The sequence below is a fragment of the Puma concolor genome, chromosome D3 (genome assembly GCF_028749965.1).
Source record: "Puma concolor isolate L17-30 chromosome D3, mPumCon1.1.hap2, whole genome shotgun sequence".
Taxonomy (NCBI): domain Eukaryota; kingdom Metazoa; phylum Chordata; class Mammalia; order Carnivora; family Felidae; genus Puma; species Puma concolor.
Window position 1 is genome coordinate 8106066 of NC_141678.1, and position 20775 is coordinate 8126840.

The 20775-nt window shown below is 42.1% G+C and overlaps 1 protein-coding gene across 1 annotated transcript in view; it reads left to right on the top strand.

The window, feature by feature from the left end:
* The first annotated feature begins 281 nt into the window (after positions 1-281).
* Positions 282-20775, top strand: part of ANAPC5 (anaphase promoting complex subunit 5) — a 43176-nt gene continuing 22682 nt past the window's right edge. The window contains exons 1-7 of the mRNA XM_025933291.2: positions 282-598; positions 3831-3910; positions 4789-4898; positions 5736-5928; positions 15361-15427; positions 17534-17635; positions 18408-18598. Of these exons, the coding sequence (XP_025789076.2) occupies positions 392-598; positions 3831-3910; positions 4789-4898; positions 5736-5928; positions 15361-15427; positions 17534-17635; positions 18408-18598 (950 nt within the window). The 5' untranslated portion in view covers positions 282-391. The remainder of the gene's footprint in view (positions 599-3830; positions 3911-4788; positions 4899-5735; positions 5929-15360; positions 15428-17533; positions 17636-18407; positions 18599-20775) is intronic.

Sequence of the window (20775 nt, forward strand, 5' to 3'; positions counted from 1 at the left end):
TTCGTTTCAAAATTCAATTTTAACTGTTTTCGAATTAAACAAAAGGGCAGTCGCCGCACCACAACCTGTTCAGCTCCGGTTCCAAAGCGTCAGCTCCCTTCCACGGTTCCATTCCAAGTCACCCCGGAACCTGCTCCTTTCATTCGAGTTTCTGTAGGGACTCAGTCTTTAAGTACACCGCCTTTGCCCCACCCTGCGCAGCACCCCTGGACATTCTGATTGGCTGTAGCCCTTCCATGTGCTTTGGTCTGGCTTCTCTGATTGGCCAACGGCGTAGATGCCCGTATCCTGGGCTACAGCGCGGGCGAACTGAGGCCTAGGGCTGGCTGTGGTGTGTTTCAAGCGGGAACCCGGCGGTCGGCCGGGCTCCTGGGCTTAGCCCCGGGGCGCCATGGCCAGCGTCCACGAGAGCCTGTACTTCAACCCCATGATGACCAATGGGGTAGTGCACGCCAACGTGTTCGGCATCAAGGACTGGGTGACTCCGTATAAGATCGCAGTGCTGGTGCTGCTGAACGAGATGGGCCGCACGGGCGAGGGCGCCGTCAGCCTCATGGAGCGGCGGAGGCTCAACCAGCTGCTCCTGCCGCTGTTGCAGGTGAGCGGCCCCCACCGACCGGCTTCCGCTCATTCAGCAAACCTTTTCTGAGCACCTGTTCTGTGCGGGACACCTCACTGGGCTTGGGGGCGCGAGTGTTCATCAGATACTCTTTCAGCCCTGGAGGACCGAAAAAATAAAAATAAATAAAGGAGTTAATACCACCTGCTAACTGAGTGCTTACCATGGGCTAGGCGCTGTTACATGCATTTTTTTCTTGCAGGTTCATATTTGACTCCAGCATTTATTAGCTGAGTGACTGGGTAAGAGTTATTTTCTGACATCCTGCGTCTTCTATAGAAAGGGGCTACACGTAGTCCTGAGAGTTGGAGACAGATGAATCATACAGGCACCTAGAGGACCGCAATAAGTAGTAATAATGACCTATAACTAACATTGAACACTTCCTGTTTGCTAAGCACCTCACATGTTTTATTTCATTTCGCCGACTCAGGTTATAGTTTCACCACGTACTGGCTGTGTGACTCTGGCAAGTTCTATAATCTACTTGGATTCTCTGTAAAACGAGGACAATGATAGAAACTATGGGGATGGCTGTATTAAATTAGAAGATCCATGGAAAGCACATAGTTTGTGGCACATAGTAAATGCTCAATGTTAACTATTTTCATTTTCATGTATTCTCATAAAGCATGTACCTTCTTTTATATAGGTTGTGGGGTTTTTTGTTTTCATTTATGTGTGTGATTTTATGACTAATGTCTCTCCCTTAGTAGACTAACTTCAATGAGGGCAGTGTTTTATCCTACTTTTGTTCACCCTTATATCCCCACAGCTGAGTAGAGCGCCTAAGTAAACGTGTGGAATAAGTGAAATGGAATAAACCCTCTTGTGGCAGATGTGTGAACTCGGGTGGAGTGGGAGGTCTTAGAAGAAGTGGTACTGAAGGATGAGCAGTTGGCTATTGAGCAGTGGTGGCAGAAACAAAGATCTGGAGTCCTGGGCCCCCACATTATCAATATACGTGACTTTTTATAGTCTATCACCCGTATGTTGGGGGAGAGAAGGGGTACTGAGGACGCAGAGGTTAAGTGGCTTGCCCACCTGGTTGAATAAAAGGAATGGGGTCTCTATTACTTGTAGCTCCCAGTCCTAGCCTCATTACTATTGTTACAAATACATTTTCCCCACTATAGAAATAAAAGTTATAATACTAAAAGATTTGGTAATAGAGAAAAGAAACAAAACAGTACTTGTGTTTTAACTCACACATCTTTCTGCCTTTGCTCATACCGTGTTTTTTGTCCTAGATTTTCCTTTGGGTTCTTTGTCTGGCTGAATACTATGTGGTGTAGTAACATTCCAACCAGACTCCCAATTCCTTTGCAAAATTTGGCTTTAAACAGTTAATTTTTAAAAATTCATTTTTTAAAGTTTACTTTTTTATTTTGAGAGAGAGAGAGGGAGAGAGAGTGGGGAAGGGGCAGAAAGGGAGGGAGAGGGAGAATCCCAAGCACGCTCTGTGCATGGTCAGTGCAGAGCCCAGTGTGGGTCTCAAACTGAAGAAACTGTGAGGTCATGACCTGAGCTGAGATCAAGAGTCTGTTGCTCAACGGTCTGAGCCACCCAGGTACCCCCCAATTTGTTAATTTTTAACTACTTAACTAACACACAAAGATTCGTTGTAAAAACTTCAGCTGATCCTAAAATTGATGGAGTGAAAGGTTATGGTTCTGCATGGCCTCCAATCCTTTTCCCTCTCAGAGATTATCACTGTTAATGTTCGTTCGTTTGGCCACAGGCCAGAATGGATCTTTCTAGACCTTTTGCTAAATGCCTGTATATAGATAGATGGAGGCATATGGTTTTAAGTATATATATGTGTGTGTGTATCCTTTTAATTCTGCTTAAATTTTTAAAAAGTTTTTTTTTTGTTTTTTGTTTTTTACATAAATGTGACTTCTATTCTACAGTTTGCGCCTTTCACTTAACCAGTCTTGGAGACCTTTCCATATCAGCACATTTGAATAGAGCTACCTCTTTCTTTTTTTTTTTTTTTCTTTTTTAAACAGCTGCAGTGTATTCCACAATAAGAAAAGAAAAATAACTCCTAACTTTAATTAATATTTAAATACATTTATAATTTATTATAAATTATAGATTAGCTCTTTATTAATGGACTTATAGATGCTTTTCAGTTTTTCTTCATTTCAAACAATACATGCCGAATGTAGCTTCCCTACAAGTGGAATTGCTGGGTTAGCCACATCTGAAATTAGCATATATAGTGTCAACTTACTCTCCAAAAAAGATTCACTGTTTAGTTTTTTTTTTTTTTTTAGTTTATTTATTTATTTTGAGAGAGGGAGAGAGCAGGCAAGCAAGAGAGTGAATGAGGGGGGAAGGGCAAAGAGAGAGAGAGAGAATCCCAGGCAGGCCCCAAGCCGTCAGCACAGAGTTCAGAGATGCAGGGCTTGATCTCACAACTGTGAGATCACCATTGGAGCTGAAACCAAGAGCTGGACGCCAAACTAAATGAACCACCCAGGCGCCCCCAGTGTTTAGTTTTTAAACCTCAATTATATTATAGTTGTCGTTGTCTTCTTTTTTAAAGATTTTGTATTTAAGTAATCTCTATACCCAAGGTGGGACTCAAACTCACAACCCTGACATCAAGAGTCACGTTCCACCACCTGAGCCAGCCAGGCGCCCCTAGATTGTAGTCTTGGCAGCTGAGGTTGCATACTCCTTGTCTCTACTGGTATGTTTTATGGACTTGGGCGCATAGTATGTCTGCCTACCTTACAAGGTTTGGGGAAGGATCAAGTAAGATTATGTTTGTGAAAAATAGGACACCTACGTTTGTATAATGTCTTCCAGTTTATGAAGCACTTAGCCTTTTTTTACTCTTTCTGGCACAAGCAAGGGAGATGGTTATTATTATCTCCATTTTACTGATGAAGGAAACTAGGGCTCAGAGAGGCTACAGCTTTGCCATGATTGCAAAATTAAGAAGGAAAGAACAGCAGGTCCTCAGACCACAGGGTCTCTGTTTTGTTCCCATTTTAAACTATTCCGCAGATGAAACAAGAATGCTATGCAAATGTAAAGTATTACGTTAGTGCTTTAGTTTTGTTTTTGTTTTTTTTCCTGATTTGAGATTTCATGTTTGGAATAATTGTTAAAGCAGAGAGAAATTCATGTTTACAACTGTTTATCATTCTCCAGCTCCTTAAAATTTATCCATAACCTCCCTATCTCCTTTACCCAGGGCCCAGATATTACACTGTCTAAACTATACAAGTTAATTGAAGAATCTTGTCCCCAGCTGGCAAATTCAGTACAGATCAGGTAAGCTTCCTTTTCTTCTGTATATATGAGAATATGTTTACGTAGATGAAAATTAGAGAAGTGCACATGGTAATGAATTCTCTAAAAACATACCTTTGTAAGTCTCAGTAAACAAAAACTCAGTTTTCCTAAGAACTTTACTTTTTTCTTAATGTTTTTTATTTTATTTTAATTTTTTTTAAGTTTATTTATTTTTGAGAGAGAGAGAGAGACAGTGCAAGTGGAGGAGGGGCAGAGAAAGAGGGAGACAGAATCCGAAGCAGGCTCCAGGCTCTGAGCTGTCAGCACAGAGCCTGACACGGGGCCTGCACCCATGAACACTTAACCGACTGAGCCATCCAGGCGCCACGTTTTTTATTTATTTTTGAGAGAGAGTACAAGCCGGGAAGGGGCGGAGAGAGGACAGAGGATCTGAAGCAGGCTCTGCACTGACAGCAACAAGCCTGATGGGCAGCTTGAACTCACGAACCGTGAGATCATGACCTGAGCTATGAAACCAAGAGTTGGACCCTTAATTGACTGAGCCACCCAGGTGCCCCTACTTTTTTTTTTTTTTTTGAAAAATGGTAGTTAACATTAAACCTATTTCAAAATTTATTTTTCTGTATGGATCTACCTTGTTCTTTTATTTGCTGCAGGGAATTCCATTTTGCTAGCTGATGTGTTACTCTGACAGGTTTTATGATGAAAACGGTGATACTTTTCAGAATAATGGGAGTGACATTTTGAATTATCAAGTTTGTTTTATGTGCCACCATTTTCTATGAATCTCTGAATTACTTTTAAAATAGATTTATTGGAGATAATTGTGGAATGTGAAACATGGAAAGATGTTTAAAGGGCCTTCCTAAAATGTGCACCTCAATTTTCTCATTCAGAATCAAACTGATGGCTGAAGGCGAATTGAAGGATATGGAACAATTTTTTGATGACCTGTCAGATTCTTTTTCTGGAACTGAACCAGAGGTTCACAAAACGAGTGTAGTAGGTATGAAGCTCTTCTAAGGAGAGCAGAGAATATTTTCATTGAAGTGAGCAGCTTTCTAAATCACATCTGTCATCACTCTGCTATCTCTAAACAAACACAGTGGGACATGTTTTAGTTTGTACTTACTGCCTTGCCATTTTGTTCTATGTTTAAATAATTGTCTTGTAGAAAAGCGTCTTCTGTTTTGTCTGTAGTAGTCCAACTATTAGCCCAGTCCTGCGGGCTTTTAGGGGTTCATGGCTCCTTCCCACAATCCTCTGGACTCCTGGTCTGTGCAACTCCCTAAGTCAGGGTCACCAACTAAACTTTTATGAAAAGAATTAAGTAAGAATATGTTATTGAGGGCATATGTGAACTTTCTTGATGCTGTCCTATTAGCTTTATATCCATGCTGCACCCATTTGGCTTTTTCACACGGTAGTTTTTATGTTATTCAACATCAGCTATTGTTGATCGCCTGTGTGCCAGGCTCTGGACTTACAAGATAGATAGGGACCTTCCTCTTAAGGAGATCCCGTACTGGTAGGGTGGGGCCAGATGGTGAAAAGTAAATAGGTAAATAAGATAATTCAAATGGTTCCAATAGCCATGAAAAAAGATATTGGATGGGTAAAGATGATGGAGTGCAGGGGTGGGGAGTGGATTGGGGACTGCACGACGCATTAGAAGAGGAAACCAGTTTTGTAAGAGATGGGGAAGAACATTCTAGGTGGAGGGAATAGAAACTGCAAACGTCTCTTTTTGATGCTTTTGAAGCAAGATTGCAACATATAGTATGAACTCTGTGTAACCTGGATTTCAATTAATGCCTTCGCCTGCGTATGTCTTATTTTATAGGTTTATTTCTGCGCCATATGATCTTGGCATACAGTAAGCTTTCTTTCAGTCAAGTATTTAAACTGTACACCGCCCTTCAACAGTACTTCCAAAACGGTGAGAAAAAGTCAGTGGAGGATGCTGACATGGAACTGACCAGCAGAGAGGAGGGGGAAAGAAAAATGGAAAAGGAAGAACTTGATGTATCTATAAGGTAATTTGGGTTTTTCGGATAGACATCCCTTTCCTGTGAAATAGCATAATTACAGGCTTAGTAAATCCTCATTCATTCAGAGTTCACATGCTGGCTACCATCTTTTTGCCTCTCCAGATCCAAGAAGTGGACCCATATGGGCTGCATCAGTGAGTGGGCTCCTTGCCCTCTGACATCTGATTGGGAGGCACTGGTGGGAAATCCAGAGTGAGGAGAGTGGGGACAGGGTGTTGATCCACTTGCTCCCTTACTTCAGGGTCATGGTGGACTGGTTGTAGGGTCATACTCCTATCAGGTAGTCCTCCCTGCATTATTCTGGGGTTGGGGAAGTAGGAAGATTTCCCTGGCCTGGGGTGTAAGGTGCCCCACTGTTACCAGTCCTGGGGACTGTATTGTCCCTTATGGCTTCTCTGTGTCCTGCCCCTGGTTTTTTAAGTGGTCCTTTTTTAAACTCTTCTCAAATCACCGTGTTTGAATGTGCCATTTGTTTCCTGCTGGGACCCCGACTGATAGTGTTCCATGTCAGCATCCAGCAGGAGCTAATGACTGAGTCAGTGAAAATGGATTGAGTGCCTACGGAAGTTTAAGCATTGGGGATGACGTGCCACTGCTCACCTAGTTGTTTAACCTCAAAACCTTGGAGTGTCCTTGGTTCCTCCCTCTTTGTCACCCTGACAGCTAGTGCTTCAGCAGGCCAGTCAATTGTTTCTCCATGATAGTTTTTGTTTTTGTAATTTATTTATTTATTTTGAGAGAGAGAGAGAGACAGACAGACAGACAGACAGACTCGGGGCTCAAACTCCCGAACCGTGAGATCACAACCTGAGCTGAAATCAGGAGTCTGACGCATAACCAACGGAGCCACTCAGACACCCGCATGATAGTTTGGACTTAGGTCATTTGTCTCCATCATCACTGCTGCCCCTGCAGCCCAAACACTGCATTTTCTTAGTGGATGACTTCTGTAGTCTCTTCACTGGCCTCCTTGCCTCCACTCTTGTCTCCCTGCAATCTGTTTTTCTTATTTATTTGTTTGTTTGTTTATTTAAGTAATCACTCCACCCAACATGGGGCTCGAACTCATAACCCTGAGATTAAGAGTCTCATACTCTATCAACTGAGCCAGCCAGGCACCCCTCCCTGTCATCTATTTTTCATGCAGCATCCGGGGGAATCTTTGTGAATGTAAATCACGCCATGTCACCCTTCTGCTCCAAACCCTCAGCCATTGTCCTTGAAATTTAGATGAGAATCCAAGCTTATCACAGCCTCAGTGCTTGTGTGATCAGGCCCCATCATCCTCCCTACCTCTTGCTGCTTACTCTCCCCTTTACTCTCAGGTGTCCACCTGCTCAGGCGTGCTTTTGGCTTTGTGAACACTCCACCCTGACTTCTTCTGATTTCAGCTCCAGTGTCATCACACAGGCCTTCGCTGACCACATACCTGAAGTAACCTCCATCCCAAATATTCCTGGCAGCTTTAGTTCCTTCATAGCTCTTCTCACTGAGTAACTTGTTACATTTATGTGCTTACTCGTTTTTATCTGTTTCTTCTGCCTTAGCATCCCTTCAGATCTAAGACCCTTCTCTGTCTTGCTTCATTGCATTTTTGCCAGTGCTCCGTGTAGTGCGTGTCTCATAGAATGTGCCTGTGTGTGCTGGGTGAATGAATGCAGAAAATCAACATAGGCAGTCTGTCACTCACACTGGTGAGTGGTCTCATAACATACTTTTTATTGCCTTCCCTCACTTTGCTGTCTTGCTTCCCCTTCACGCGAACTGTTACCTGGGATCACCTCCCAAATAAACTACCGCTACTTGGAGGGAAAAACACATGTGTGTGTATACATATGTGTATATTCCATATTCCCTGATCTCAAGGAGCCCACAGTGTGGTGTGGAAGACTGACACCCAACAGATCATTACACGGCAGTGTGCTCAGCTCTGATTTAAGTAAGCTTCACCTGCCCTAAGAAGGCTGGCTAACTGCCTTGGGGGGGGGGTGGTGGTTCCTGTGAGTGGCCTTTGTATGGTTGTGATTTGTTTAGCACATGCTTGGGCTCTGGGCTCGAGGGATTATATAGTACCTTTAAATACTTCCAAACCTCCCTTACTTATCGTTGCTTACAAATGTCTTTCCCCTAGTGGAGAGGCAGGAAAGTGTGGGGTTAAGAGTCTGGTTGTGGCCTCGGACTGCTGGGTTTGAATTCTGACTCCTCCACTTACTCCCTGTGAGACTCTGAGCCAGTTACTTACCCTCTCTGTTCTTCAGTGTCTTCATCCGTAAAGTGGGGGATCTGATTCCTTCCTCAGAGGGTTGTTGTGACAATCAAATGTCAAGTCCATGTAAGTGTTCTGAACGGTGCCTGGCGTGTAGTACATGTTCAGCAAATACTGGCTATTCTTATTCTCTTGTTTCTTTTTTAGCTGAGACCCCCTAAGGAGTACATTGAGGCTGTCCTGTAGTCTTTGTTCTGGCTACTTAATATGCTTCAAGTAGCAGAATGTCACGTCTTGTAAAGTGTTAAAATTCAGACTTGTTTTGCGTTGGCTTTCTCCTAAGTTAATCCCATTTAATTAGGTCTAGCTACATTTTTTGTTTTTATCCTGTTCTAAGAATTCATTTGTGTGTGACCCAGTGTATTTGCTATGAAGATGTATCATTTCATGTCAAATCACTATGTTGTACACCAGAAACTAATGTAACATTGTGTGAAAAAGAAAAGGAAAAAAAGTGTATAGTGATTTACAATGTATACAAAATTTTGGGGGGCGCCTGGGTGGCTCAGTCAGTTGAGTGCCCCGACTCTTGATTTTGGCTCAGGTCATGATCCCAGGGTCCTAGGATTGAGCCCCACATTGGGCTCCGGGCTGAGCGTGGAGCCCGTTTGAGATTCCTCTCTCTCCTCTGCCCCGCTCCCCAACTGGCGCTTTCTTTCTCTTAAAAAAAAAAAACACAAAACTTAAAAAAGTAGGGGTGAACAATTTGAAACCATAAGAACTGAGAATCAAATTGTGAATTTGATTGAGAATCAAATCAAACTTATTACAATTTTATATCTTCAAAGATGAAACTGGAATGTTATTTCACTTAAAATACAACATGCAGAATGCTCTGTAATGGTAAAAAAAAATGTACACCAATGTAAATTTTTATAATTTTCCAGTAAATGACATTTCTGGATCAAAGAAAAAGGTATAGCTACAGAAAATAGCATACATATAGTAAACTGAATTTTGTCACTGAAATTAAGAGGTATATTATTTAAATATTCTCGTTAAGTATTATAATGAGGGTTTTTAAATTTTTTTTTTTAATGTAAGTAATCTCTACACCCAGTATGGGCCTTGAACTCACGACCCTGAGATCAAGAGTTGCATGCTTTTCTGACTGAGCCAGCCAGGTGTCCCTAGAATATATTTACATTAAAAAAAAAAAAAAAAAAAAGAATATATTGCAGTCGTTTCTTGGTTCTTTTAAAGAGGGAAATCTTATTTTCTGGTGATCTTTTCTAATGTTTTATTGCATTTATGAAAAGTTTCTCAAGTTAGTCCTTTTATTCTTTTCTTTCTTTCTTTGTTTCTTTTTTAAGTTATTGGAATGTTTTCAGGTCTCTTTTCTTCAGGAAAGTTATTTTTTTTGCCCCAGAAATTTGTATTAAAATTAGAAAGGGGAAAGAAATATTGTATAGTTTGTAAATCTCCCATCCTCCAATGAAATTACTCCTGTTTGGAAAGAGGAACCCGACTGTTAATTTAGAAGGGAGGGAATAAATATTCAGTCAACACGTGTTTGTCATTAAAAACAAATCCAATCATAGATGCACCTGGGTGACTCAGTCAGTTCAGCGTCTGACTTCAGCTCAGGGCATGATCAGGTTTGTGAGTTCGAGCCCTGTATCGGGCTCTGTGCTGAGTGCTCAGAGCCTAGAGCCTGCTTCAGATTCTGTGTCTCCCTCTCTCTGCCCCTCCCCTGCTCACTCTTTGTCTCTCCCTCTTTCAAAAATAAATAAACATTAAAAAAATTAAAAAAGCCATCACAGAAGAGAGGGCACACTGAAACTTAGCCTCTGTGCTTCCTTTGCTGGCAGTTGCCAACGGCCTGCAGTGAGGAGCTGGCTGATAGGTTTGCCCCACGTGAGTCTGTAGTGGAGGCTTCTGGTCTGCAAGCTGCTGCAGTTACAGCTTCTCTTTACTCCTAAAAGGAACTAACAGAAGTAGAAATTCTCTGGTATTTCTTCCCTTGATTTAATATAAATCTCCCAAATTTGTTAATTTATTCAACAAATAGTGCTTCCGATGTGCCAGGCACCCCGTTAAGGTGCTGTGTTGTCAGCCAGGAGGACAAAGTCCAGTCCTCGAGGGGTTACGTGGGGGAAGGTCAGATGATAGAGAGCCAACTGATAAGGAACGTAGTTTCAGAGCAATGCAATGCAATCAAGAGGAGGGGGGACCCATGGGTGGGGAGTAACTGGGGGTTCCACTGGGGAGGGGCCTTTGGACTGGGAGCTAGGTAATGAAGGAGCCAGGGGAATTGCCAGAGCACACAGCTTCCAAGACAGGAGAAGCTGGCATATCGGAAGCATAGGTGGAGGGCAGTGTGGCTGCATCATGCCCTCTGGTCACATACCTCAGAAGGGCTAGGGTCCTTGCTTCCTCCTTGGATATTTAGTAACTGTTCCTGTCTCAGTCCCTCGCCTCCCCTGCTTCTGTCAATACCCTGCTCAGAAACCTCACCAGATTCCACAAAGTCTCCTCACCTGGTGTTCCAGGCCTTCCACAGTTGACCTCTGTGACCTTACCTTTAGTTTCTAAGCTCGGATCCCTGGCGTCTTTTGTTTCTGTTTCCTGAAATGTCTTCTTCCTTCCTCATCATTTTCTCTGCTCCTTCCCAACTAGCAAGTGATTTTCCCACTTCTCAGTACAGAGTTCATATCACCCTTGGCCTTTACCATTTACTGCCATCTTTTCACCTAGGCTGGCCTCAGCTTTCCCCAAGATTAAGCCTTTTAGCACACTGTATATCCTCCAGGACCTAAACTGGTGTTTTACGTATTGCAAGTGGTCAAAAACAAAAAAATAAAACCTTTGTGGATTGATTAATCTCATATGTATTTTTTTTAAGTGTTTATTTATTTTTGAGAGAGAGAGACAGCTCAAGCAGGGAAGGGACAGAGAGAGGGAGACACAGAATCTGAAGCAGGCTCCAGGCTCTGAGCTGTCAGCCCAGAACCCAATGTGGGCTTGAACCCATGAACTGTGAGATCATGACCTGAGCCAAAGTTGGACGCTTAACTGACTGAGCCACCCAGGAGCCCTGATTAATCTCACATTAAAAAAATTTCAATTACAGTGGTAGATTTAAGCCCTTTAGGGGAATTTCCAGATTCCTGAGAATCTTACAAATGCCATGTACTAGGTTAATATTAAAAATGCACATCTTTGGGGCACCTGGGTCGCTCAGTTGGTTAAGCATCCAACTTCAGCTCAGGTCATGAACTCACGGTTCATGAGTTCGAGCCCTGCATCGGGCTCTCTGCTATCAGCACAGAGACGGCTTCAGATCCTCTGCCCTCCTCTTTCTCCTCCTCCCTATGCATGCTGTCTCTGTCTCTCTTAAAATAAATAGACTTAAAAAAAAAATGTACATCTTTGCATGAGCACCTGGGTGGCTCAGTTGGTTAAGTATCTGACTCTTGATTTTGGCTCAGGTCATGATCTCACAGTTCAGTTCATGAGATCAAGCCCCCTTGCTTGGGATTCTGCTCTCCTCTCTCTTTCTCGCCCCCCCTCAAAATAAATAAGTAAACATTTTTTTTTTTTAATTTTTTTTCAACGTTTTTTATTTATTTTTGGGACAGAGAGAGACAGAGCATGAACGGGGGAGGGGCAGAGAGAGAGGGAGACACAGAATCGGAAACAGGCTCCAGGCTCCGAGCCATCAGCCCAGAGCCTGACGCGGGGCTCGAACTCGCGGACCGCGAGATCGTGACCTGGCTGAAGTCGGACGCTTAACCGACTACGCCACCCAGGCGCCCCTTAAACATTTTTTTTTTAAATGCACATCTTTGCCAACTTTTGAGTACAGTTTTACAAGATTCATGGACTTCTTAGAGCCCATCCCTGAACCCAACTTAAGTGCCCTTGATTTATGGACTAGTAAGTCTAAAATTCTGTCTCAGCTAATAACTGAATTTATAAGCAAGGTATACTTGAACTTTTTCCTAAGTGGGTAGCCTTTTTCCTAAATTGAATACTTCTGTGGCTTCTTAAGAATTACTTTTTTCCTGCATATATTTGTGAGGCCTTAAGGAAACCAAGGAAGAGTCAGTAAAGGATGGTTTGGGCCATGGGGTTTTTACTTGCTCTTCCCAAGCTGGTTCATGTCAGCCATGATTGCCACCATGGAGGCCAGAACCAAATTCGATCTTCATTTATGGGAACTGTATTTCTGTTTCTTATAGAATCAGTTTGCATGATGCTGATTTTCTCTATTAACCTTATTGCTCCTGTGTCCTTCCTTATAAGCTACCCCCAATTTTCAGGGATAGGGGAAGGGTTTAAATAAAGCATTTGGTAACTGTGAGCATTGTGGACTTCTAAGATTTTGTTTTTAAGTAATCTCTACACCCATCGTGGGGCTCCGAGATCAAGGGGCGCCCGGGTGGCTCAGTTGGTTGAGCGTCCAACCTTGGATCGGGTCATGATCTCACAGTTTGTGACTTTGAACCCTGTGTAGGGCTCTGTGCTGACAGGTCAGAGCCTGGAGCCTACTTCAGATTCTGTGTCTCTCTCTCTCTCTCTGCCCCTCCCCCTCTCACACACTATCTCTCTCTCAAAAATAAACACACACACAAAAAAATAAAATTAAAAAAAACAAACCAAAACTTCGAGATTAAGAGTTGCCTGCTCTACTGACCAAGGCAGCCAGGTGCCCTGAGTGTTGTGGACTTTAGAGGCAGATGGGATCAGAAGCCTGTGTCTAGTTTCATTCAGAGTCTCACCTGTCTCTAGCCTTTTTGCATGCAGCCATATATAATTATGCCAAGCCTTGGGTTTAACCTTGGTTAAAGCGGTGTGCTAAGAGAAAAGGACTTCTTACTGTCCTGATACTAACTGTTTTCCATTTGAGAACTTGGCCTGTGAATTTTTTTCCATTTTCCCCTAGGTCACTATTGTGTTACTGATCTTTGTTAGACCTGGGCTGGAGCTGGTTCTTGGCAGCTCTGATGGCTACAGAATCTGATACACTGCTTAGGGATTATTAAGTAATATTTAACAAAAATGAAGCCAAGAGGGGTGCCTGAGTGGCTCAGTTGGTTAAGTGTCTGATTTTGGCTCAGGTCATGATCTCACAGTTTGTGGGTTTGGGCCCCATGTCCGTCCAGCTCAGCTCTGTGCTGACAGCTTGGAGGCTGGAGCCTGCGTCAGATTCTCTGTCTCCCTCTCTCTCTGCCCCTACCCCCCTTGCACTCTCTCCTCTCTAAAAAGTAAATAAATAAACATTAAAAAAAAAAAAAAAGGCACCTGGGTGGGTCAGTCAGTTGAGCGTCTGACTTCAGCTTAGGTCATGATCTCATGGTTCATGAGTTTGAGCCCCTCATGGGGCTTGCTGCTGTCAGCGCAGAGCCCGCTTTGGATCCTCTGTCCCCCTCTCTTTATGCCCCTCCACCACTCATGCTCTATCAAAAATAAACATTAAAAAAAAGAAAGAAAGAAATGAAGCCAAGAGAATATTAGAGCAGTGTTTCCCAAAGTGTTTTCTGTGGAACACTAGTACTTCATAAAAGATGTGAGGAAAGGATTCTTTGGTCAATTAGTTTGGTAAATGATACATTAAACAAAAGTAAATGAAGTTTCAGGGTGCCTGGGTGGCTCAGTCAGTTGAGCAGACAACTTTGGCTCAGGTAATGATCTCGTGGTTCGTGGGTTCAAGCCCCGCGTTGAGCTCTGTGCTGACAGCTCAGAGCCTGGGGCCTGCTTCAGATCCTGTGTCTCCCTCTCTCTCTGCCCCTCTCCTGCTTATGCCTCTGTCTCTCTCTGTCTCTCAAAAATGAATAAATGTTAAAAAAATAAAATAAAAAAAGTAAATGAAGTTTCTTTTTGTTGGATTTCTCTCAGGTGCATCATTAATCTCGAATTAATATAGAGCATACAACTGTCTCCAAATTACATAACCTCAGAAGAATTTTTTCTTCTTTCAGAATATCCATTTATATATTATTTTTGTGAAAGTTTGAAAACTGCTTATATTAGATGCAGAGTGCTTATGAAAACATTATTTATCAGTAAATATTGATTTTTATACTTATCAAAATCTTGTAGAGCATGCATTTCTTAGAGTCATGTAGCAAAAGGGATTACTCATACTTTTCCTCTCAAAATAAGACTTTTCTATTGTGTATATGCAGATTTGTCAGGTCTAGGTTTATACCCGTATATTCCTTGTCTGTTAAATCTGCATAATCTAAACTTCTAGGCAAATGGTTATGTGTTAGGAGAAGCCACTTTCTTCTGCTCTGAAGTATCCCACATCTTGTATCTGTAGCAAGGAGTTAGAAACTCTCCATCCATTCATTTCCCAATCTCTTGAGTGCCTGTTTTATTCCTAGGCATGGCACTAGGTATTGGCATCCAGTTGCAAGTACGAGCAGCCAGGTGTGGCAATACATAGGTGCTGTGCTCAGCCTCTCTAGTAGGAGACAGTGGCAGCTCAAATGAGAGATGTCAGGAGAGATTCTTGGAGGACATCACATGTCAGTTAGTCTTGAATGATGGATGGTGTACCGTAGTCCAACAGTGGGCGGGACAATGGGCTTTCAGGCCAAGGAAGCAGCAGGGGCATCTTGGTGCCGTAGGAGATCTGCGAGGACGTCATCAGGCTGGGAATGTGGGTGAGAAAGAAAAGGCAAAGGAGAGAGGTAGTAGCTAGGATCACTCATGGAGCATTGCACCTGCCCTGCTATAATAAAATCCCCAGTGTGGATTTTATTCTGGAAGCTGGGTACCACGATAGATTCGCATTGTAGAAAGATCATGCTATGTAGAATTTAGGTCTATAGCTGACCATAGTTACATGGTGTGAACTTTGGCAGGTCATTCAACATCACTTTTTAAGTATGTCTTTTCTATTCCTGAGAGGAGAGAATTAATTTTAAAAGTTTTTGAGATCTTCTGATGAAGCCATTTGACTTGGTTAGCATTACCGTTCTTGCTGTTGTGGAATTCTTTTTTGTTTGTTTGGCTTTTTAAGTTTTTAATGCCTTTGTAGTTAACACACAGTGTAATACTGGTTTTATGTGTACAGTATAGTAATTTGACATTTCATAAACCCCTGGTGCTCAACACACGTGTGCTCCTTAATCCCCATTACCTAGTTCACCCTTCCATGTTGTGTAATTCCTTGTTATTTTTGTTTTATTCTTTTCCAGAGAAGAGGAGGTATCTTGCAGTGGGCCTCTCTCCCAAAAACAAGCAGAATTTTTTCTTTCTCAACAGGTATGTGTTAATTCTGTTATTTATCATGAACTTTAAAAAAGATATGTCATCACATACGCCTGTTTCATTGGTAGGCTTATTAGTGAATCTGCTTTATTCATTATTCTTGGTCCTCTTTCCTTTACTAACAATACAGTTGTGGTTATGTGTTCTTTCCGATTTTGTGTGTGATTTTCTTTTTCTTTTTCTTTTCTTCTTTTTTTTTTTTTTTTTTTGTAGATTTTATTTTTAAGTAATCTCTACCCCCATCGTGGGGCTCAAACTTAAAATGCTGATATCAAGAATTGAATGCTCTACAAACTGAGCCAGCCCAGTGCCCCATGATTTTATTTTTCTTAAAGTTATAATGCATGCTCATTTTATAATAGTGTGTGACTAACACAGGCCAAAAATGTGCTTTGGAAGACTTACTTCTCTTCCCCCAACATTTTATTGTGGACATTTTTGAACAGAAAGAAAAGTTGAAGAGCATTGCACAGTGAATACCTATATACCCGTCACCCAGATGCCACAATTAGTATTTTGCTCTGTCTTTATCAATACAGACACGTCCTCTATCCAGCCACCATTTCATCTTATTTTTTGATGTATTTCAGGTTGCAGACACCGGTACAGTTCACTCCCAACGTTTCTTTCTTTCTTTTTTTTTTTTTAACCCCAAACATGTCTTGCTGGTGCTTTTGAGCCATACTTTTTCATTTGCTCGGAAACAGAAGCTGAATGTTTTTCTCCCATGTTTTTTTTGAGCATAGAATCTTGATATTTTGTTCTACTTTTCTAATTCTCCTTATTTTGTTATTAATTTTCTTTTTGCAGAAAGATGTACTGTTTAGGTCTAGCTGAAAAGTCATAGAATCACCCCTGCAGATGAATTTCAGACAGATTAGAAAAAAACCCTCTAGACAACCAGTGAAGTATGGAGGAGACAGTATAGCTAGAGCCTCACCACATTCTCACACTTCATTCAGTCCGTTACAGGTGGATTAAAGGGTAAATGTGAATATTTAAAGCTATAATTAGACCAGAAGGAACTACATATTAACTTTTAACTGATCTCTGGGTGGGGAACGACTTTCTAAACATAAAAGCTGTGGAAGAAAGCATGTAGGAGAAGATCATTTGATTTTTCAGCATAAAAATTAAAAATGTCTGCATGTCAGAACACACGCTAACAAAACTAAAAGTCAAACAATAAAATAGGAAAAAGGATTTGCAATAAATATGGCAGTCACAGGGTTAATACTTTTGCTTTAAAAATCATATTATCAAAGACTTTGATGATGAGACAAACTTTATACTATTGAATGAAAAGAGCAGGAAGTAAAATGATATACAGTGTTCTAGTTTTATCAAAAATATGGTCTATGTATGCACATATAGAAAAAAGACTGGAATAAGACACTGACATATCAATAGTGTTATTTCTGGGTGGAGGGGTTACAGATGATTTTTGTTTTCTTCCGTATGTCTTTCCATGTTTTGGAATCTTCTATAATATAATGAATTCAAGTGAAATTAGAAATTATTATTACTTACAAATAAAAATTTGTCTAGGTAAAGTTGAAGAGTTTGTAATCAAGTTAAGTACTAATAATTAATTTAGGACTGGTTTTCTAACATATTTTATATAATCATTGCTGGTACCATCTACTTGAAACAGATAGCCAGGAGTAGGGCATCTGGGTGCTGTGAGGCCCTTTGCCAGGCTGGAAGTGCACACTACCTGCCCTGATGGCACTCACAGTCCGGGGTGGGGTCACACTGGCACTTTTAATGTAGGTTGCTAAGTACTGCAGGAAGGGTTCCTGCAGGGGCCTACGGGAGCATGTAGGGACTTACAGGACCTTACCTAGTCTAAAAGCTGATATAAGCAAGTGACTAAAGTCTACATGGGGTCCTGAAGGACAAGTAGGAGTTTGCAAGGCATGTGAGGAGTGTGTGGATGGGGAGAGGGAGTTGGCAGGCTTTTTGTCTCAGGAAGAGGAAACGCTGTGGCCAAGAGGAGAGAGGAGCAGTGGGAAGGAACATAGGGGATCCTAGTCAGTATACATTTCCATATGTTGACTGGCCACGTCTTTCTTCTGAGTTGTCATCTTTAAATTTCAGGCTTCTTTGTTAAAGAATGATGAGACAAAAGCCCTCACTCCAGCTTCTCTGCAGAAAGAACTGAACAACTTGTTGAAATTTAATCCTGATTTTGCTGAAGCGGTGAGTCTTTTGAGTTGGAAAGCCACAATCAGGCTACTCTTTATATTGAAGAGCCATGCAAATGAGGATTGTCCCATTGGCCCAGTTTCTTGGAAAGAAATGTTGTTGGCAAGTCTATAAGCCTGGGTTGCAAAGCTTTCCCTCCTACCCCCTCGTCCTTGGGCCATTAGGGGTTTCTTCAATCCCTTTTCTGTTGCTATTCCCATTCATTCATCATCTCTCTGAGGATGTGAATTATTGACAGATGATAGTTCAAGTGCCTCATCAGGCTCCATGCTGACAGTGTGGAGCCTGCTTGGGATTCTGTCTCCTTCTCTATCTGCCCCTCCCCTGCTTGCTCTCTCTCTCTCTCTCTCTCTCTCTCTCTCAAAATAAGTAAATATAAATTTAAAAAAAATTTTTTTTAATTTTTATATTTGAGCTTACAGTCTTCCTTAATACCTGAGGTAGGTGAGGTTCCCCCCCCCCCCCATCACCCTCGGGTCCTCGTATAACCAGTGGCATAGTGGGTATATATTTGGCATAAAACTCTGACACAGATCATAATGGGGCTCCCATTTTTCATTTGGCGACTTCCTAGCCCATTCCTAGGGAGGAAACAAACCACTGTATCTTGAACTTGCTTCATCCTGCCAGTGGGAAAACATGAAGCTAAACTGTCTTCACGGAGGGCGGAGGAACACGGGTATTTGCAGCTAGTAGGACGCTCTGAATTAGTCTCAAGCCAGTGGAAGCTGAACATTTAAAATATGTGGATTGTTTCTTGTTTCAGCACTATCTCAGCTACTTAAACAACCTCCGGGTTCAAGATGTCTTCAGTTCAACACACAGCCTCCTTCATTATTTTGATCGCTTGATTCTTACTGGGGCCGAAAGCAAAAGTAATGGGGAAGAGGGCTACGGCCGGAGCCTGCGATACGCCGCGCTGAACCTGGCCGCCCTGCACTGCCGCTTCGGTCACTAGTGAGTTGATAGGTTTTTGTTTCTGCAGAAACTGAAGAAATCAACTCTCAAATGTTAACGGAGATGTAGGTTTTAAATGCAGTGTTGAAAAATCAAAAGGGGCGTCTGGGTGGCTCAGTCAGTTAAGCGTGGGACCCTTGATTTTGGCTCAGGTCATGATCTCATGGTTGGTGGGATTGAGCCCTCGACTGGTTCTGTGCTGACAGTGGAGCCTGCTTGGAGTTCCCTCTCTCCTTCTCTCTGCCGGGTTCCTGCTTGCACTCTTTCTCTCAAAATAAAAGAAGAAGAAAGAGGAGGAGGAGGAGGAAGGAGGAAGAAGAAGAAGAAGAAGAAAGATACCCTCCTACCTGGGCTTGTCAATAACTTCCCAAGAGGGAAGTTCCATGGACAGCAGTTAATGAAGACCTTCTCCTTAAGCAGTCTGCCCCCTGGTGTCACCAGTGAGCATTACTAGCTAGTGTATGGCCTCTTTCCTTACTTCTAAGAACAATAGCCTTTGAATTAAAAGGAAATTAGGTCATTAGGCCAGAGATTCCCAAAAGGAATTTTTGGAGGTAATGATGGGGATACAAAAGCTATTTTCAGTATTTCAAAAAGCCAAAATGAAGTTGTACCTTTACTGGATAAAACACTGTACGGCTCACTAAGCCACATATTTGTGCTTTTGGACAGAATTCAGGCAGCTCAGTGAGGTGACACTGGCTTATGCCATTGTTAAGATATACTTATGATTTTAATGAATAAAAATAGGAAAATTCCCCAATTATTTAGTAAATGGAGTTATGTCAATAAAACCTTAAAACATGGGGGCTATTTTGGAAACTGAAATAATGTGAATAAGGGTAAAAAAACTGGGAATTATTCATTGAAGGGGTCTCCCTGCCCCCCGTGACTTTTTCTCATTTGAGAGAAATGTGGTCTCTGCTACAGGCATCTTTAAATAGAGACTGTAGGGTATGTTACTGTAAATATGGTGTCCAAAGTTCAAGAGCTGAGACTTCTACCCCTTGCACTATGGGTCAGAAATGCTACTAATTTCTTTTATTTTTATTTTTATTATTTTTTTTTTTATTTTAGAGAAAGAGTGAGTAGGGGAGGGGGGCAGAGGGAGAGAGAGAGAAACTTTTTAAAAAAGTTTATTTTGAGAGACAGAGTATGAGCAGGGGAAGGGACAGGGGGAGAGAGAGAAACTTCAAGTTTATTTATTTTGGGGGGGGAGGGGGGAGAGGCAGAGAGCGAGGGAGAATCCCAAGCAGGCTCTGGCTCAGACTCAAGAAACTGTGAGATCATGGCCTCAGCCAAAATCAAGAGTTGGACGCTTAATCGACCAAGCCATCCAGGAGCCCTGAGAGAGAGAATCTTAAGCAAGCCCCACACTCTGTGCAGAGCCTGACATGGGTCTCAATCCCACAATCCTAGGATGATGACCTGAGCAGAAATCAAGAGTCGGATCTCAACAGACTGAGCCACCCAGGTGGCCCTCTGTGGCCCTCTGTTAATTTCTGATTGTCTCATTTTAAAAGGGACATTGACAGGCTGGAGCTTGTGTAGGGGACACTCTCCTTGTAGGTGTTCAAAGCCATGTCATATGAACAGTGTGGGAAGGGTATGAGAATGGTGAGCCTGGAGAGAAAATGATTTAGCCAAGCACGTGTTTGGCATCTTCATGTAGTAAAAGGTCATGTGAAGACAGCTTAGATTCCTGGAGAAGAACGAGAGCTAGGATGTGCGAGGGAAAGACAGTGCTTTCCTCATGATAAGGTTTTTCCACATGGAACCTCTAAGGAAGGACCAGTGGGGTGCTCAAGCCTAGACCAGAGGTGTCAATGAGAGAATTTAAGCATTACATTGATAGTTGGACTCAGGAAGGTTCAAGGTTACTCCAAACTCCATGATTTTATGAGATTCCATGTTATCTTTTGACAGTCGACTTCTTTTTGCGTGCCCAGCTGTAATGACCTCTTAATTGGGGCCTTCCATTTTTTAGTTGTCATAATAAATAGCAACACTATTTGTAGTATCTACCATTAACCGATTTCTGTGTTTAGACCAGTTTCTGGTAGGATTTAGAAATTCGTATCTAGCATTCTAGATACAAATAATCTGTTGTGCAGAATTTCTTTATATTTACAATATTATCAACAGATAGGTAGCTAACTGCATGAAATTAATTGCTA